The 19672-nt window shown below is 31.5% G+C and overlaps 1 protein-coding gene and 1 long non-coding RNA gene across 2 annotated transcripts; one reads left to right on the top strand and one right to left on the bottom strand.

The window, feature by feature from the left end:
* Nucleotides 1-1076: 1076 nt before the first annotated feature.
* LOC145319150 (uncharacterized) lies at nt 1077-2275 on the bottom strand. The gene is made up of 5 exons (XR_013879711.1): nt 2034-2275; nt 1872-1926; nt 1759-1812; nt 1255-1356; nt 1077-1192 (listed from the first exon to the last, which is right to left on the bottom strand). It is a non-coding gene; the product is annotated as an uncharacterized LOC145319150 (long non-coding RNA).
* A 10165-nt stretch (nt 2276-12440) lies between these two features.
* On the top strand, nt 12441-19467 carry LOC145319149 (uncharacterized). The gene is made up of 8 exons (XM_080161030.1): nt 12441-12524; nt 13352-13408; nt 13746-13915; nt 14164-14283; nt 15306-15389; nt 16333-16404; nt 18544-18719; nt 19321-19467. The coding sequence occupies exons 3-7, from the start codon at nt 13749-13751 to the stop codon at nt 18545-18547; spliced, it is 447 nt and encodes a 148-aa protein (XP_080017156.1). The 5' UTR covers nt 12441-12524; nt 13352-13408; nt 13746-13748; the 3' UTR covers nt 18548-18719; nt 19321-19467.
* The last annotated feature ends 205 nt before the right edge of the window (nt 19468-19672 follow it).

Below are 19672 nucleotides of genomic sequence, written 5' to 3'. Positions count from 1 at the left end.
ATAATATTGTATTCTGGTATAGAGTAAAATTAGGCCTATTGATATCATCTAAATTAATTCATTAAAAAGTTAATTCTTTACAATATATCAATGAATTAACATTATCATGTTTGTTTTCTATCACTTATTTAAAACACATAAAAATCGGCTGTAAAGGGTTAAATAATTTAAGATGACAACAAATGTTTATGCAATACAACAAATTTATTTTTGTCACATATACAAATATGATATAATATAGGATTATTCAAACTTATTTTTTTAAAATATTTTTTAAAAGTATGTATCTTTTATGTGCTTGGTTTTAATTTTTTTCATTTTGATTTAACTACATTGGAAATAAGTCATTTTGTGAAAACACTCTTTTTTGAAAGCTAAAGAATTGAAATGAAAGAATACTTCTAATTGGTTCAGACTTTAGAATTATATGTTTTATTGTATATGTTAGATTTTTCAATGAAATTAATTGTTTTAGAAAAAAATGTTTTTTTTTATTGTATCAATAAAAAGTTAATCATATAAATTTTTCTAAAAGCCACAATAATACCCTAAGTAAAGTAGACCGTTTGTTCTAGTCAAAATGACCAGAGCAACATTAAAAATTAATTTTTAAATCCCCTCCAAAAAAATTATTTGGGACTTTTTTCAAATTTGGGCTCTGCAGTCTGATTCTATAGGTGTTCTAGTATATTTTTGACACCTTATTTAAAAAATAGGTTAAAAACAATTTGAGCGTATTACATTAAAATTATCAGGTTACATAGGCACAATTGGTCTTTTCATTAAACAACCTTCTTTTAAGGGGTGAAAACGTAGGAAAATTTTATTTTAGGCTTATTTCAAACGCTAATGAAAAAGCTGTGTGTGTGTGTGTGTAGATATAGTATAGAATCAAATTCAGGTAGCTAATTTACTTTACCACATTCATGACAGTTTGACTGCTTTTTAGCAGTTTTAGGGTATATTTGTATTGACTTTGGTGTCTATGATCCGTTTATTAATTTTTTTTTAGTAATAAATACTTACAGCATGTTTGCTTGCATTAAATATTAGTTTTAAAATAAATAAAAAAAAAAATTATTTAAAATTTTATTATACTAAAGGACATAAATAATTAATAATAGATTTTATGCAATAAAATTATTTGTTCTAACGTCCAAGCCACTGGCTTAATAAGCCTATTCGTTGGCATCTAAAAAAATGTATCATAAAAACATTATTTATTTTCATTTTTAGTTTTTTAAAAAAAATTACCTGCAATTTTGTCCCCAAAGATTACATATACATGAAGTTCCTGGACAACATGAATTAGGAGAAAAATTACAGCTCAGATTGTGCGGTGTACAAATTTGCCATCTAAAAAAAATATTAATTTATATTTTTTATTTTTAGGTAAAATAATCATTTAAATAATTAATTGTCAGCGGAATGCCCTGTGGAGTTAAAAAGCTTGTTACTTTTAGTTTTTTTTTTTTTTTAAATAAAAAAAAAAGTTTTAAATAAATTTGTACAATGTGATCATGCACGTAGCCCAAAAATGTCTTTAAATTTAAATCAAATTATTTAAGCCTAAAAAAAGAAATTTTTGAACATTTAACATTGTTAAACATTTAAATTTTAAGTAGAAAAATTGCCTAAATTTTCAATAACATAGAAATACAAAAAGTTTTTTATGCGCATAGATTTATATTTAATTTATTAGGTCATTTATAAAAAAAACTAATGCACGTAATCCTAACGCATACAAAATTATATAACCTTTTTTGTTGATTTAGATTTTTCGATTTTGCTGCATAAAATACTGGTCTATTTCTAAAAAACTTTATTTTTTTATCTATTTTTTTTTTTAAAAACTTAGTACAAATTTTAACCTTGATAATTTTTCTTCTTTGAAATTGAATCTTGTAAACTGATATGAAGAATCACCTTTATAAGAAAAAATAATCTTTTTTTATGAAAATAATTAAATTAAACTTACAACTTTTATTTTTATATATATTTTTTGCAGAAATAAATAAAAAATAAAAAAATACCTAAAAGTAAAAACATAAAAATAAAAAGTTTTAAAAATTTGTTGTTCATTTTCTTCTTTAAGTACATTTACTACCAGATATTGATTCTCTGTATTGTTTTTATACTAAAACACGCGTTGTCCTCAACATTTCTCTCTATTTTTTATTCGCACATTTTTCTCACAAAATTTTCGGAGTTTATACATTAAAGCAGAATAACTAAAAAATAAACTAGCATTTGTAAAAAAAATAAGTATTAAAACTAATACTTTTAAAATGAAAATTAATGTTGATAAAATATTTTGCTTAATTTTTGTTATCAAAAATCAAATTATTTTTGCATTGCAATTACAACAAAAATTTTTTTTTTTTTTTTTTTTCATATTTATGCCAATTCAGTGGATAGAAACCAGTTGTCATTTATAAGAAAAAAATTATGTTTAACGTCGTATTTAGTCTGTCGGTCGTTGAACGCTCCCCTATCCGGTTTTTTCTATCTTTTTTTCTGTGTGTGAAAGATAAAGAGCCTAAATGCGTAATTTTTTAAGTATGAGTATGACACATAACACTGAAAATTAAAATTTTGAATATTTTCATCCTAGCGGGTACAGGATACAAGCAAATCTGGCAAGGTTATCCAGGTAAAAAACAAAATATTTTTTTAATTAATAAAAAAAACATTTTATTCTATCAAAATACTGAAATATTCTCTAGGAGAACATCCTTGTATAAAATACAGGTGTTTAAGTCTATTTTGGGTTCCAGGTATGATCCTGCAGGTCCTGATTCTTCAAGTCACCAGAAATCTTTAAAAGGCTCCAATTTTAAACTAAAAAATTTTAAACTTAAGCTTTTTTAACATGTCTACATAAGATATTTAAATTTCAAAAAGATCCGCTACCGTTTTTCGCCGATTGTTGACTGCTAAAATTAAAATTACATAAAGATAAATATTTTCAGCAAAAAATAAATTTCTTCTATTTTTAAAAATAAAAAAATTACAGCCGTTTAAAATTTTTAAGTTATAAGGTTTTTTAAGATTAAAAGGCCTAAACTAATTTATTTTTTATTCAGATTCATTATTATCATTATTTTTTTTTTAAAAAGAATGAAAAAAGACATAAAACAAATTTTATTTTATAGTTTTTAAAGATTTAATTTAAAAATCAGCTTCATTATGTTATCATTAAGCGCGTTTTTCTAATCATACAGTTAATAAATTTAATGTTAGTTTTAATTTTTTGAAAAACTAATTGTTCTTCTTGCCCGCTTGTCCTTGTCACCTTATTCTTTAATTTTTTTTTGCTGGTTTTAGCATACTTGTTTATGTTTGATATTTTATTGGGCCAAATTTGCAGATTCTTTTTAGGCAGCAAAAAATAAATTTAGTTAATTTGTTTAAGTTTTACCAGTTTTGCAAATTTTAGCTCTAAAAAAAAAAAACTGGTTACACATCATCTTTCTAAAGTCTGACTTTTGTTTCCAGAGCAAGTTTTCTTAATTTTCAAACATTTTGTAGACTGTTCAAAGCAATACTAGCTTTATTAGTCTATCTTTTTAATATTTGGCTTGAAAAGATTTTTACTTCTAATAACACTCTAAATTTGTCGCTTTGTTTTAAATGTAATTAATGTAATATTTTTGTCAGAATTTAAAATTTTAGTCTCTTTGACATTAACAAAGAGCTTGACTTGTCCTTTTTTTTTAAAGAAGTCTATTTAGATGTTTAGTAGTTTATAAAAACAGTAACTAGCTGTTAGCAAAGTCTAAATTTTATAGGTGTCCATTTTGTATTGCTGGCTAATAATAATGGGAGAAAGATGTACAATTAAACCATGCAGATGTTCATCTTAATGTAATTGATAATAGTTTTTACATTTGCAAAAAAGATACAAAACCATGCAATGCACGTTAAAAATGTTTTTTATTTCAGAAACTTGAAGAAATATCTTTTTATTGGTCTCACAATTTTTTAGGATATCTCTGGGCTGAGCATTAACAGTTTTTAAAAGCTTGCTTACACTTTTCACATCATTTTAGAGGATTTAAGCAAATGTAAAAAAATATTTTGCAGATTTTTTTAAAAATGGCCAAAAAAAAATTAATTTATCATTAATTTAGGCATGCTAGAATTACCTTATGAATTTTAAAATTTGTACTATCATTCTTTATCTTAATGCATTATTTAAGGTCGTAGCAACTCTAAAATAATCTAAATTATCTTTAACAAATGTCTGTATGTCACTTTTAAACATGATTTTTTAAACATTGATTTTTATGACGTTTAGGAACAATGTAATAATTAATGCAAATTGATAATCAAGTATAAGAATGTTGACAAGAACTTTCAGCCTTTTATCTTTTATAGGAGCCAAGAAAATCACGTTTCTCCTAAACTAGAACAGACAGACAGACGGACATAAGGACAGCCGGATATTTTAAATTATAGAGTAGCTTTGCTACTAAAAATGTGAATTATCAATTAACAAGGATAACAACATCCATTATTAGCGAAGCACAGATGTATCCTATTGTATAAAGTAGTAAGCTTTTTTTATCTGTAGCTTCTTATTAGTCCAGGAAAGGTTTTAACTATTTAAAACAATAACTCTTATAGAGTTTCAGAAGCAAAACATTAATTTCTAAGTCTAAACGAAATTATACATTAATGTGTTGCAAAATAGCGTACAGGATGCAATAAAAGGAAATACTTTTATTTTTATGATTTAAATAAGAGTTGCCTTGTTATAATACTTTACCTTGTTGTCCTAAGAATCATTATTCCAAAAATCAGATGAATAGGAGAAGCATATTATACAACAATATGTTGTCAAAAATAAAATGCTACGCTTTCTAAATTGTACCTAACTGTCATGGAAATCATCATATAAAGTTTGAAATCGATAGAATAATTCTAAAATATCTTTTTTAATAATATATAATACAAAAAAATGTTTTTAATGCACTTACAGACTTTCTGGCAATAATTAAGGAGAAGCTACGCTTTTTAATTTATACATAACTGTTATAGGAATCAACATGCAAAATTTTATATCGAAACATGCCGAAATTAACGAAAAGAGCTAACTATTACAGACAAACTAACCCTAATTTTTAAAAAAATCTATAAAGGCGGGTTAGTTTTTTGTTTGTTTTTAAAAACGAAGCTTTTATATAATTAGGGTCAGTCTGTCCTTCATTCTGTCCGTAACGGTTAGATTGCATGATATTTCCTATAACAGTTAAGTAAAGATTTATGAAGCGTAGCAATTCTATAATCCTTACTAGAAAGTCCGCACGTTTAACCTTTTGAATGACATTTTTATATCTTATAATCATCTTATATATCTGATTTTTTCAATATTGTTTCCTATTACATCAAGGTATAATGTTATAAGCTAAGCATCTCCAAAATCAAAATGTAAGTATGTCCTTAAACAGTGTTCTGTATTTTAGCAGTTTTGCCTACAATTTTGTTGACAAATATACATTTATATTCTGCTTATTTAGTTCTGACACTCAAGGGTTAATGTTCGTTTGTCCTACCGTTTCAGAGATTCTCTTTTATGGATATTGTCATAATTGTTTTACCATTATGTTATAATACAAAGAATTTCTATCATCAAGCCTTATAATATAAGATCTAATCCTAAGACCTAATTGGACAACAATTAATTTAGGTTAGATTTAGTTATATTAGGTTAGGTTTTTTAAAGAGGTATTAGCTAGGAGCACAGACTTAAGTCAAAAATAGTGTTATAGAGTTTGCTTGTCAGGCAGTCTAATTTAATAAGCTTTACATTTTAAAAGCGAAGCTTTTCTATAATTAGGGTCGGTCCGTCCGTATGTCCGTCCATCAGTCCGTAACGGATAGCTTTTTTCGTTAATTTAGGCATGTTAGAATTGTTCTATTGATATCAAACTTTGCATGGTGATTCCTTTAGTAGTTAGGTACGATTTAGAAAGCGTAGCGACTCCATAATCATTACCAGAATGTCCGTACGTCCATATTAATATTCGACGCATCCGGACTAATCATTTTAGCCATTGCGTCCTTTTTGACCTTATAGGGCTAATCATTTTAGGATTTTACTGTATATTCTCCTATAATCTGCTAGTTGCTTCGCCACTAACCTCTAGAGCGGATGGGGGATGTCAGGAAAATAGCATAAAACCATCCCAAGGTATTTTTAAAGCTTCCCTGATAAGTAAAACTAATTCAGACCTGCAATTTCTATAATCTTTGGCTTTAGACAAAAAACCTTACTTCTTTATAGTATGGACTACAATACAAGCAGCAACTACGCCCCTAGAGGCATCCAGGGCCCCTTGGTTGCGGGAGGAGTCAAATCCCCTCGTTCATTATAATTTTTTTAAAGAAAATTTTTTTTTTAGTTATTTTTAATTTATTTTCTAGAGGTGATTTCTCTTGGGATGGTGGTGTTACCCTCCCTCAAATAGTTTTAAACCTTACCAGGACCTAGTAGAAGCTACCATGTAACGGAGCACCATATAGATTTAGTGGTTAGCATGGTCCTTTGGTACACACACAAAGACATACAATAACCTGTTACTTTATTTTAAGGATATGAAAATAGTAGCGCAGATAATCTACAACTAGGGTCTGTCTGTTCGTCCACCTGTCTGTATTTCCATAATTGCATCCAAATAAATAATAGCTACCTTACAACTAGGGAATGTATGTATGTCTGTCTATATATAAAAAATTACAGCCAATTAAAGACTGTAAATATATCTATACTTCTGTAATTTTTATTGCAGCCTAGCTGTTAATATATTCATAAAAATAGTGCAGATACTCTACAATTATGGTCTGTCTGTACATCCGTCCGTCTGTATATATATAATTGCATCTAAATAATTAACAACTACTCTACAACTAAGAAATGTATTTGTTAGGGATCTAAAATAGTAAGTCAATGGCCAATAAATTGATGTACTTACTCAGGGATTTTATACCATAAAATCTTTCTGTAGATTACATTTAGTGGTTGAAACATTTGGACACTTAACAAACCAACCAATCAAAACACAAATACAATTCCTTAAATTTGGTAAGACAACAAATAAGAAAAAGTTATTATAAAACTTTGGGGATTAACAGGGGCATGGGGGGAAGGAGGAGGGCAAGGGGTTGTCATGTATTGGGTTGTTTAATATATTTGTCGATAAAATCATGTTTCTTTGCTAAAGCATTGCACATATGGGCAATTAGGGGATTTTATTCACCACCCCCAAATCAAGTTTTAATCATTTTATGAGTATTATTATATCCATATTACATCAGATTTCAAAGGAATCGTAAAATTACGCTACGCTTTTTAAGTAAGCTTTCTAATGCAAAAAATTTCTTACAGAAAAAGGCATATTTTGTGTGTTTCACCAACAATTTTAAAAGTATTATAAAATCTCTTAGAATTAACGTAATTAGACAAAATAACTTTTGTTGAGTCATGCATTACATGTATATTGAGAATCTAAATTAAAAAAGCACAAATCGAAGATATTAGTCCTACATAATTCTAGTATCAGGAAACATGTTTTCACCGGGTGTTACCGGCTAAAAAAGCAATATTTGATTACCAAAAGACATATTATAATCGCCAGTACTGGTTTCATTTACCCCCCCGCGCCCCCGTAGGGTTTTTTTGCCTGTTTTCTGAAGGTAGGTGCACAAAAACTTTGTAAGAAAATGCTTTTAAAGGCGCTTTTAAAGTCAAAATTTAATAACATAGTTGTTTTATTTTATTAAATCCCTGCTTTTTTTTACCTCTAAAATATATAGGTTTTTTCAAGTTTGATATTGCTGCGCTAATTTATTAGATAATTCTTCCTGTCAATATTGTAACAACCCGAAATTAGAATCTTAATAAGGGATATATAATTACTTGCATGTTGCACCATATTTTCTCCAACTAAAATAAAATGGTCTTTCCAGCATGCTGATATAACGATATCTCCTACCCTCATACTGGACGTAAGAACTGACCAATAAATGAGAACTAAATTAGCAACCTAAATTGAGAACAAAATTTACCCAGGTATAATATCAACGTATATTATGTCTATTATTTTAGAGTGTTTAGATAAAAGCTATTCAGTATGTAATTTACTATTAAATTTAAGCATTTGCTCTTTAATTGACCATATTCGCAATTTATCACAGAAGATTTTTTGTGCTTCGTTACTTATGAATTGTATCCTCCTTGTTGTTTTCCTTAGAGGTTGAGATAGATAGATAGTTGGATGATGGATAGATGGATAGATAGATAGATGGATTTATAGATAAATAAATAGATGGATAGATAGATGGATATATAAATGAATAGATAGATGGATAGATAGATTGATAGATAGATGGATTTTGCAATTTACTACACTAAATAGATAGATAGATGATAGATATTGCACTAAATGGTGGGGAGGGGCTACGCCTAAATCAACACCTCTTTATGTTCGAAGTTTTAATGTAACTAAATAATTGTTTCTATGGATTATTACCTAAAGGTCTAAAGGGATAAGACAAAGGTCAATATAATTGATGTACATTCCAAATTACAAAACACAAAATTACCTCTTGTATAGATAAAAATTAGTATTCAAAACATTTTAACACACAACTGTAAATCTTTGGCGACTAGTGTTATAAACAGCCAAATGTCCCAAAGGTTAAGTTAATATCCAAATAACGTGGTGTTCTTATATTTAATTGAAATTGGAATTAGCAAGTGTTATGTGTCTGTCTATTGGTAATGCTTTGTTTTTAAATTATGTAATTACTTGGTCTTCATTTTAAAATCTGCAGTTTTTTTAGGAAGGGAGGGGACATTGGGCTGTTTATTACACTAGTCCTTAAAGTTTTAAAATAAAATTTTTATATTTTTTGGCCTTAAAACTTTAAGAAGTTTTATTGATTTTTTATTGCTTGGTTCATTAAGTAGAGTGTTGAAATATTTTAATCACTACCCAGGTTCTACGAAATACCAGAAAAAAAAATCGTTTTACCAGAAAAGTGGTAAAGCTGGTCAACCTGGTAAAATATACCAGTTTCGTGGTAAATTTTACCAGCAAAAATTTTAGCCAAAAAATTAGTCAAATTTTACCATTTTTTTTGTAAAATTTGACGAAACAAAAAAACCCGTTTTTGGTGTTTTAAATAAAAAACAGCTCTTCATAATCAGTTGTAGTACTTTAAAATAATGACTTCTATACAATGAAGCCTAAATTTAAATTTTTTTTTTTTTTTTTAATTTTACCACTTTTGGAAGTTTTACCAAAAATGTGGTCAATTTTACAACTCTATTTTTCAGGTTAAGTCCGAATTTTCGGACTTAGACAAAAAAACGCAATTTGGTCAATTTTTACCAAAAAATTGGTAAAATTTGACAAGGTATTTTTTTAGGCTAAGTCCAGATTTTTGGACTTTGCCAAAAAAAATGAACTTGGTAAAATTTGACCAACTTTTTGGTAAAAATTGACAAGGTAAATTTTTAGGCTAAGTCCAAATTTTTGGACTTTGCCAAAAAAAAAAACTTTGTAAAATTTGACCAACTTTTGGTAAAAATTGACAAGGTAAATTTTTAGGCTAAGTCCAGATTTTTGGACTTTGCCAAAAAAAAAAACTTGGTAAAATTTGACCAACTTTTTGGTAAAAATTGACAAGGTAAATTTTTAGGCTAAGTCCAAATTTTTGGACTTTAACAAAAAAAAAAACTTGGTAAAATTTGACCAACTTTTTGGTAAAAATTTTTACTTTTTATTGAATTTTTTCGCATAAAAGAAGCTAACTTTTTTTTAAAACCTTGAAAATTATTTCATCATTTCTTTTAAAACATCCTCCCGCATCATCAAAAATATATCAAATTTAATATTTACTTATTTGAGCTAGCTTCATACGAATTAAAATTAAAAGAAAAAAAATCCAGGGTGTGTTTACGCAGATGTGCCGTGTGCATTTGAATTTATCGACTTTTCATCTTTAATATAAATATAAGCTTTCGTATATTCCCCTGAATGTTTCTAAAAGAAAGACAGAGATTTCGAATTATAGAGTAATTAATTTCGCTACAAAACTTATTTTTTAAGTTTTGAAATTTATGGCACCTCTGTGCGCGCATGCGCACTATGGATAAGCTTATGATTATTTGAATATAGAGTGCCAAAAATAATTATTAGTTTTGATTCAATTTAATCAAATATTTTGAATCAAGAAGTAAATTACTACTCAATTTTCTCTAAATATTTAAATTTGTAGAATTTACAAGGAAGATTTTTTTTAAGCAAGATGTTTAAAAATGTGGCAAAATTGTGGAACAACAATGTTTCATGATTTCTATATTTATGTTGTCTTTGCCAACCGGAAATACCACCGAGATGGGTTTTTAAAAGATGAATGCCACATTTTTTCGGCGTTTTTTAGACATTGATTGATTGAACGTTGACGATAGAATTTCAAACAGAGTATATAACATAAAAATACTGAATTTTAAATTATTTTTTTAGCAATTTTTCTAATGTCTAACACAGCTCTAAAAAGATGCATTAATTAATATGCAGCAAAAATGGATTGAAGATAATCTTTTTTTTCTATGAAGGCCGTACCATCAAAAGCGAAATAATTAAATAAATCATTGTATACTCTTTTAGATTTCGCGAATGTCGCGCTTGTTATTCATAGCTTAAAAAATGTCGAAAAAACGCGGCAATATCTTTTAAGAACCCGGCCGGAAATAGATTCTTATATGGATCATATATGGTTAACAACTATATATATATTTAAATATTTTTTTTAATATTGAATGCACTATATTTTTTTATATTCTATCGAATATATATTTTATATGTCATTACAAAACTATATTACATTTAATATTAACATTAAAAAAAAAAAACATCAATTTAAACTTTCGTAACCCTGTATTGGCTTCAGAAGAACAGTTCTACAGAAACCACGGTACACGTTTGAGCTAACCAGCATTGCTCTGCCTAGGCTTTAATTAGAAAGGCCAGGGTATTATTAGTGGTTGAAAAGTTTGTACATTATTATTACAGGTATTGTGTCTTTAAAGGGACTGTGAACGTAAATTTTTCTCATCTTAACATTATCTTATTCATAATATCTCACAGATAGAGCAAAACGCGCTTTTGTTTGCTTAAAAAACGGCTTTTTCCGACGATTTTTATAAGGTACAGGGAAAGGAAGAAATTTTTCGTATTATATAAAATGTCCATTAAATTGTTTTTTTGGTATTATCCTCTTAGAAATTTTTTTTTCAATATTGAAAAATTTGAAAACAAAGAGTTTCCAGTATGGCTTTGAAACCGATAAATATCCCCTGGATTAAAAATGGTTCTGGGCCATACTGAAAAATTACGTATTACAGACAATTTTCTATGAACAATAGTCTAGAAATTATATTATCAATACCAGCTTTGTTAGGCCAGTCCTTTGGCCCCTCGGGGCTAACAAAATTGCTATTGATCTGAAAATTCCTCATTTTACCAGTCGCGGAAAGCTGTCTATAATACGACGCGATAAATAAAATCAGAGACAAAAATACCATTTTTAGATAAAAAGTATACTTTATACCTACCTACACACTTAAATAAAAATAGCCTATTTATATTTAATTTGTTCTTAGATCTTTAGTTAATAGTTATCTATGCTTATCAGGGAGGACACCCTTGGAGGAAGGTTGACCCAGGCCATCTTCCAGACCCTCATTGTCACATGGATCAAGGCTAATCTCTATGTTGTTGTGTCCTGTGAACTTTGGGATCAGTTTCTAGAGGTAATGTTAGCTATACTATAATTAAGATAACCTGCAGAAATAGATATTTTATTACTTGGATGTTACACTAGATTTTTATTTTCTCTAATAAAGTAAAACTCCCAGTGGGCTAAAATGACGATAACCCTAATTCGCCCCCTTTACTCCATTCCGTCCCGTCCTACTGGATAAACAAACTGACCATTGAATGAGTTTCATGTTAGCAACCTAAATTGACTTCAATTTTTCCACTGTCATCAATATCCACGTATATTCTATATCCATTCCATAATGTTTTATTTGTTCTACAGTACAGGAATCAGATCTATTTGCCAATCGTCCTAAAGACAACCAATGGTTGATTGTACGTCAAGCTTTTAATTTTAAGAGGGATAAAATGAGGGATTTCAAAGGTTTGAGGTTGGTAATCTAATATATTTTTTTTTAATTTTGAAGGGAAACAAATAAGGGGTTTTACGGGTTGAGTGGAGTTAACACCCTTTAAGCCCCACCCTTTAAAATCTGTATCAAGAATTAAAAATGAAGTTTGGGGACGAATTTTTGCTTCATTAATTTAGATGAATTATTTTTCCACCAACTTTTCTACTTGTCAAAATAAGTTCGTTTGTTTTAGGTTTTGAGTGGACTAACTTTATGGGAAGAATTAATCCGGGAGTGGTTTAAGACTATGGAAACCCTTACCAGAGTGTTAGCTAGACAGGTATATTATTTTTTTAATGTTTTTTCCATTAAAGTTTATAAAAATAATCGATATATTATTACTGGGATGTTGTACCACATTTTCATTTACTCTGATAAGGAGATGCTCACAGCTGGCTAAAATAATGATACCCCCCTTCTTTAAACCCAATCCTTACCCTACTACTGGTTGAACAAACTGACCAATAAACGAATTTCATGTTAGCAAGCTAAAATAACGACAATTTTTTCCCCCTGTCGTAATATCCACGTATATTCTACATTCATTAGAGTAGGTGGTATTATCCTTGCCTGCCTAGCCGCAGCGCTCGGCTCCCTAGCCTAAAACCTAACCTAACCTAAAATACTTGTTCGTCGGTAGTCGGGGGGGGGGGGGGGGGGGGGGTACAAAATTGAAAAAAATTGAAAAAAAAATTATAATTATAAAGATGTAATTTTGTTAATAATTATTAATGATGTGGATCAATTTATCGGGGATTGCCTTATCCCTTAAAATCCTTGAAGTTTTACCAACAAAATTCCGTTTGTCCCACTGTCTTATTTGAGAGCTTTACTCTCATAAACGTTATCATTGTTATTTTGTGGAAGGGAATTATGTTTTTTGTAAACGCGAAGCTTTTCTATAATTAGTGTTGGATGGCCGGTCTGTATGGACGAAACTCATAGCTATTATCATTAATTCAAGCATGTAGGAATTGTCCTATCTATTTCAAACTTGTTACCTACTGATTATTTTGGTCTAGCTAAAAAGTATAAGGTTTCTACTTTTGTCGTATTTTTTTAGTTTCATACCTATAGTTTTTGATTATAACAAATTCTTTTATTTAGATTGTAAAGAAACAAGACCTCAGATCAGCATTTGAAACATAGGGGGCAGTTGAAGAAGTAAGTTACAGAAAAGTTTCGCAGCTTATATTTATCTTTGTAGATCTGTATAATAATACAAACAATATTTTGGTTTCTTTACAACAAAATGGCTGGGTGTTGCCACCCCCTTAAAAGTCAAGGCTTGCCTTCACCTTTTCATTACTTGAATTTTTTGTTTGAAACTTTCACTACTGCTTTTAGTTAGGTTTAGGGAGATCAAGAAGGGTTTAGAATATTCCACAAGGGTAGGAGGTATTTTTAAGTTATAGGGAATTGTTTTGATTTATTTTTACCTTATTGTTATTAAACAAACTTCAGGTCTTGAAGTTATTTTTACTTCACTTTATTTTTTAAGGAAATGAACGGTACATTATATGCCGGTGAACGGCTGAGAGTGGAAATATCCCGGGGACGAGGCAGGGGACGTGGAGGCGGAGGTGATAGGGGGCGCAGTTCTTACAGAGGTAGAGGCCGGGGTGGGGGCGGGGATAGGTATGAAAGACGCAGCCCCCCACATTACTCTAGGAAAGTTTTTGTTTTAAAAAGTAAAAGTTAGAAAATCTTTAGGTAGGCCTATTTATTAAATGTAACGTTTAAAAGCAATGCATTTTTTGTAATTTCGCCATGGACTGACGTACAGTTTTGTTATAAAGTTGCTGCGCTAATAAAACAGCAGTACCTAAGATAAAAAAATTTAAAATTAATCTTCCAAAATACTTACTAAAAATCATCGAATTTTTTTTTTTCAAAATGAAAACATTTAAAAATAACAGAGGTGGCTCTAGAGGAAGGGGAGGTGATAAGGGTGGCTTTAGAGGCAGAGACCGTGGAGGGGACAGGGGTGGTTTCAGAGGACGTGGTGGCAGAGGGGGTGGTAGATCCCCTCCACCAAGGTAAAATTTTAAATTTTAAGATTAGTTTAGATATTGCTAGCGGCTGCGGCCCTAGCATTTAGGGGCTCTGTATTAAAAAGGATAGATAGGGGACAGAAATATAGTCTAAAACCATTCCGTGTCATATGAGAAGCTTTCCTACCTATAAAGGAGAACTCAATCGGTTTAGTAGTTATCGAAATCTTAAGCTAAAGACAAAGAACCTTTTTACTTTAAACAATTTAGTATATAAACAAAATATATTAGTGTAATTTCCAAATTTGCTAACTTTAAATGCCTACCATCTCTTTTATTGCTTTATTAAAGATTTTCTTATCCCTTTATATCTCTGACATTATACTGTTAGGTATTAGTTTTAGATGGACATTACAAGAATTGATTGATTAAAATAATCCTTAAATAAAAGTAACAGGATGTTTGTTTGTCTTCGTTTGTAGCGAAATATCTAGCGTACGTACACGTCTCTCCTCTACATTGAAGCTTATTGTATGTCTCGGAAAGGTTTTAATTTATACATGGATTTTTTTATAGGCCTAAGAAAAATTACCCCAAAAATTTTATTTTTTAAAAACTTTGAAAAATTAAAATTCAAGGTAGTGGGTCGGCTCTTTCCCAGCCCCCCCCCCCCTCCCCACACCTTTCACATTGCAAAAAAAATGGGTGTTGTTTTTTGCTTAATGGTGTGATTGATAATTTAAATTGAAACTTGGAAGAATCTACCTATTAAGATTTAAAATAACTCTTATATGCATCATCCTATTATATAAAGCAGTAAGACTTTTTTTCTAAATAACTACTGATCCGATTGGGTTCTCTATTTTAGGTAGGCATCACATAGGTCCTGAGTTGGTTTTATTCTATTTTCTGATCATATTTAAGCCTTAAGATGGATTTTTTTTACTTTTTCTATTGAAACTAAAATAAAAAAATGTTGGGATCTATTTCAACTCACCACTAACTCAAGTGCCCCTAGAGGCCTCTAGGGGCTTAGTTACTATTGACCATACACTGTATTATCTTAGGTTGCGGCGGAAACCGGCTCCGATGCTGTACATCCTGGCTATGGATTTCTCTCCGAGAATGTCGAGTTTGCTAATCTTTGCCAGGTAAATGCAGGGAGGGAGGGGACAATGGGCTGTTAACTACACGTGTCCCCAAACTTTTATAATAACGTATTCTTATTCGTTGGCTTAACAACTTTGGGGATTAAGTGATCCCTGATTGGTTGGTACATTAAGTTGAGTGTCCAAACGTATCAACCACAAAAGGTAATCTATGTAAGGGGTAATTTTGTGTATCATCAATGGGGTTGTACATGTACAGTACATCAATTTGTCGACCATTGTCTTATCCCTTAAGATTCTTGGGTAAATGGATATATTATTACCTGGATGTTACACCAGTTTTTCATGTACTCTAATAAAGCGGTACTCACAGCGGGCTAAAATAAAGATACACCCTTATTCCTCCCTTACAACACCCCCTTACCTCCTTCTGGGTAAACGATCTGACCAATATATGAAGTCCATGTTAGGAACCTAAATTCATGACAACAAATTTCCATGATATGTCATTAATAATATCCACGTGTATTTTATATCCCTGGACAGGTAATATTTTCCATTTGACTGCAGGGAGGGAGTGGATATTAGACTGGAAGTTATACTGGTACCCAAAGTTTTATAAACACGTTAGCTCACAACTTTAAATCTTGATTGGTTCATTCAAACTAGCAGTGTCTGAACTAATCTAAGGTGTTGTTTTGTTCAATATATTTGGGGATTTATATATGTATATTTCGTTCATTATCTTGTCCACGGTCATTAGTGTGAGGAATGGGGTTGACAACACACCCCTTAAAATTAAAATTATGTAGATTCCCCCCCCCCCCCCCGTTTTTTAAAAACCTCTAAGATTACATCCCTTCCCGTAAAAACCCTGTGCACGCCACTGTACTGCTTACGTTTTTTTCTGGTTAATTTCAAGAATGTAATATTATATTAATAAGAATGATACCTACCTTTTAATTTAAATTTTTTTTTTTATCAGGAGAAAGGAGTTATATTTGTTGGTCCACCGTCCACTGCCATTAGAGATATGGCTATCAAGTCTACATCTAAGGTAAATGATAGAGTAGCTACTCAGGAACTTATTTTGGTTGATTTCAAGTAGAAAAAAATAACACTCTATACTATACCGGAGTAACAGGATGTCTGTTCATTTGTCCTGTACGATCTCAATCTTCTGGTCTTCCATAATTTTCAGGGAATGTTTATGCTGTTTTTTTGGCGGGGGGGGGGTAGATATACCACACTTTTCTGGGATCTTGCCGAGTCAAGTATCAACTGTTGGGAATATCAAAGGATGACTCCATGCAAAATTTGAGCCGGATCCGGCCAAAACCGGCCGTGAATTTTATAAAAAACCGGTTTTTTCCGGTTTTTATGGGGTATCTGTAAATCGATTCAGCTGGAGCAAAACCGGTTGGAGGTACAAAAAATTTTACTTCACATGAAATTTAGCCAATGCAATTGCCTACAAAAATGTACTTCATCATCAACTTGATTGGACAACTCTTTCCCCTCCTAAATGTCCATTAAAACCTCGGAAACGGCAAAAATCGACAAAAATCACGCCTTCGGCGGCGAATAACGGCTAAACGGTCAGCCGGAGGCGAATGAAACATAAATAAAGAAATGTCCGCCTCAAAAAGTTGTTCAATATCAAAGAGATGCTTGAAGTCTCTAAAACGACTCCTTCCCCTCCTTTAAGGGGAAAAACTGAAAAAACGTCATTTTCAAAAGTATGCCCACTTCGTGGGTGTGGGGGGCACTGAACCCGTCACCCCAGGGTCACCAAATATAAAGTCTAGGCGGCTCACATTGCTGAATTTTCACCAAGTGAAAGTCTTGTGTCATTATCTCTTATGAGAAAAAAGTTATTAATTAATTAAAATTTCAAATTTTGATTTTTTGATGGATTTCTTTGATGAAATGAAAGGCCGGTCAATTTTTAGGCCATTTTTTGCGGTTTTTGGGCCGTCACGCCCAAACGGTTTGAGATAATCTCACAGGACCTTTTGCCCGACCTAAGTCTGGTTATTTGTGAGGTCTAAGAAAAAAAAATCTCGGATTGGATGAAGCACGACGTCGCTGCGCACGGTCAAAAATCGCTGGTCGGCTCATTTTGCCCCCTCAAACCCTCACCTCGTGCCATTTTTCTGTGTAAAGATTATAATTATAATCTTTTGCGTAAGTCTGATTTTTTTTCCTAGACCTCACAAATAACCAGACTTAGGTTGGGCAAAAGGTCCCGTGAGATTATCTCAAACCGTTTGGGCCTGACGGCCCAAAAACCGCAAAAAATGGCCTAAAAATTGACCGGCCTTTCATTTCATCAAAGAAATCCATCAAAAAATCAAAATTTGAAATTTTAATTAATTAATAACTTTTTTCTCATAAGAGATAATGACACAAGACTTTCACTTGGTGAAAATTCAGCAATGTGAGCCGCCTAGACTTTATATTTGGTGACCCTGGGGTGACGGGTTCAGTGCCCCCCACACCCACGAAGTGGGCATACTTTTGAAAATGACGTTTTTTCAGTTTTTCCCCTTAAAGGAGGGGAAGGAGTCGTTTTAGAGACTTCAAGCATCTCTTTGATATTGAACAACTTTTTGAGGCGGACATTTCTTTATTTATGTTTCATTCGCCTCCGGCTGACCGTTTAGCCGTTATTTGCCGCCGAAGGCGAGATTTTTGTCGATTTTTGCCGTTTCCGAGGTTTTAATGGACATTTAGGAGGGGAAAGAGTTGTCCTATCAAGTTGATGATGAAGTACATTTTTGTAGGCAATTGCATTGGCTAAATTTCATGTGAAGTAAAATTTTTTGTACCTCCAACCGGTTTTGCTCCAGCTGAATCGATTTACAGATACCCCATAAAAACCGGAAAAAACCGGTTTTTTATAAAATTCATTGCCGGTTTTAGCCGGATCCGGCTCAAATTTTGCATGGAGTCATCCTTTGATATTCCCAACAGTTGATACTTGACTCGGCAAGATCCCAGAAAAGTGTGGTATATCTAGGGGGGGGGGGTATGACACCGCTTCTTGGAAAAATGACCTCGAATATTTTCATTGGTAAAAACCCTCCAACCATCCTCTTTTAAGACGAAACACAAGTAGGCTCTAGGAAAAGCAACTGTGTATTTAAAAGAAGTCTGTCGTTACAATTTTTCTAATATTTAACCTGTTTTTTAGATGATCATGGAAGCCGCTAACGTACCTGTAATCCACGGTTACCACGGAGAGGACCAGAGCCTGGACACCTTGAAGGCGGAGGCAGACAAGATCGGGTTCCCTGTTATGATGCCGAGTAGTATGGACACAGCATGTTCTTGTTAGCCAGGGATGTTGTTACTGCTTATGTTTTCCAGGTAAGCTTTCCCTTTATTTTTTCTCGTTCTGCGTTTTCAAAGATGTTTAGTTAGATAAGTTTGCTGATTTTTTTGCCACGTGTCAAGATGCCTGTAGGAAATGAATGAGGGGGGAGAGGGGGAGTCGAACCTACACACTTTTATTTTTGCTTTCAAAAGAAAAAATTTAGGTGTGAGAGTAAGGGGGGGGGGGGAAGTTCTGACACATTTGCGTAAACAGCGAGTATAGGCTTTATCTTTGGGACGGACGGACGGACGGACGGACGGACAGACGGACGGACAGACATCGTTCTACTTTGTATTATAGATTAGATATTTAGTAGGGAGGGATGGGACATTGGGCTGTAAATTACACTAGCCCCCAAAGTTTTCAAATAACATTTTCTTATTCTTTGGCCTAACAACCTTGGGTACTTTTATTGATTTTTTATTGGTTGGTTCATTAAGTTGAGTGTCCTAACATTTCAATCACTTATTGTAATCTACAGAAGGGGTAACGATGTGTATCATCATTAGAGATGAACATCAATTTATCAGCCATTGTCTTATCCCTTTATATCCCTGTAATTATCTAATTAACTAATGAGCAATTTTATTCCAGGTTGAATATCAGTGATACCGAGGTCGAATGGGGCCGGTGCCCAGCAAATCCAGGAGGTTGCGCAACAGTTTTCGCGGCCAGAGCAGTAGAATCAAGAAAAATATGTTTAAGTGTTGTTTCAATCAATAAAGATAATAATGAAAACAATTTTTTTTTTATTTTTGCGTTTTGTGTACAAGCGAGGTTTTTCTATAATTAAGGTCGTTTTTTACCACTTTCTCGTGATTTTTACCACCCGTTTTTACCACAATTATTGGTAAATTTTTACCATATTTACCCTATTTCTGGTAAAATTTTACCAGTTTAGGGCAAAAATATTACCAGGTGTTGAACAGTTTTACCACTTTTTCGG

This window comes from Acartia tonsa, chromosome 5 (genome assembly GCF_053477335.1).
Source record: "Acartia tonsa isolate MP-2025a chromosome 5, ASM5347733v1, whole genome shotgun sequence".
NCBI lineage: Eukaryota > Metazoa > Arthropoda > Copepoda > Calanoida > Acartiidae > Acartia > Acartia tonsa.
The sequence above is the reverse complement of the archived record's forward strand: the minus strand, read 5'-3'. Positions and strand labels throughout refer to the sequence as shown.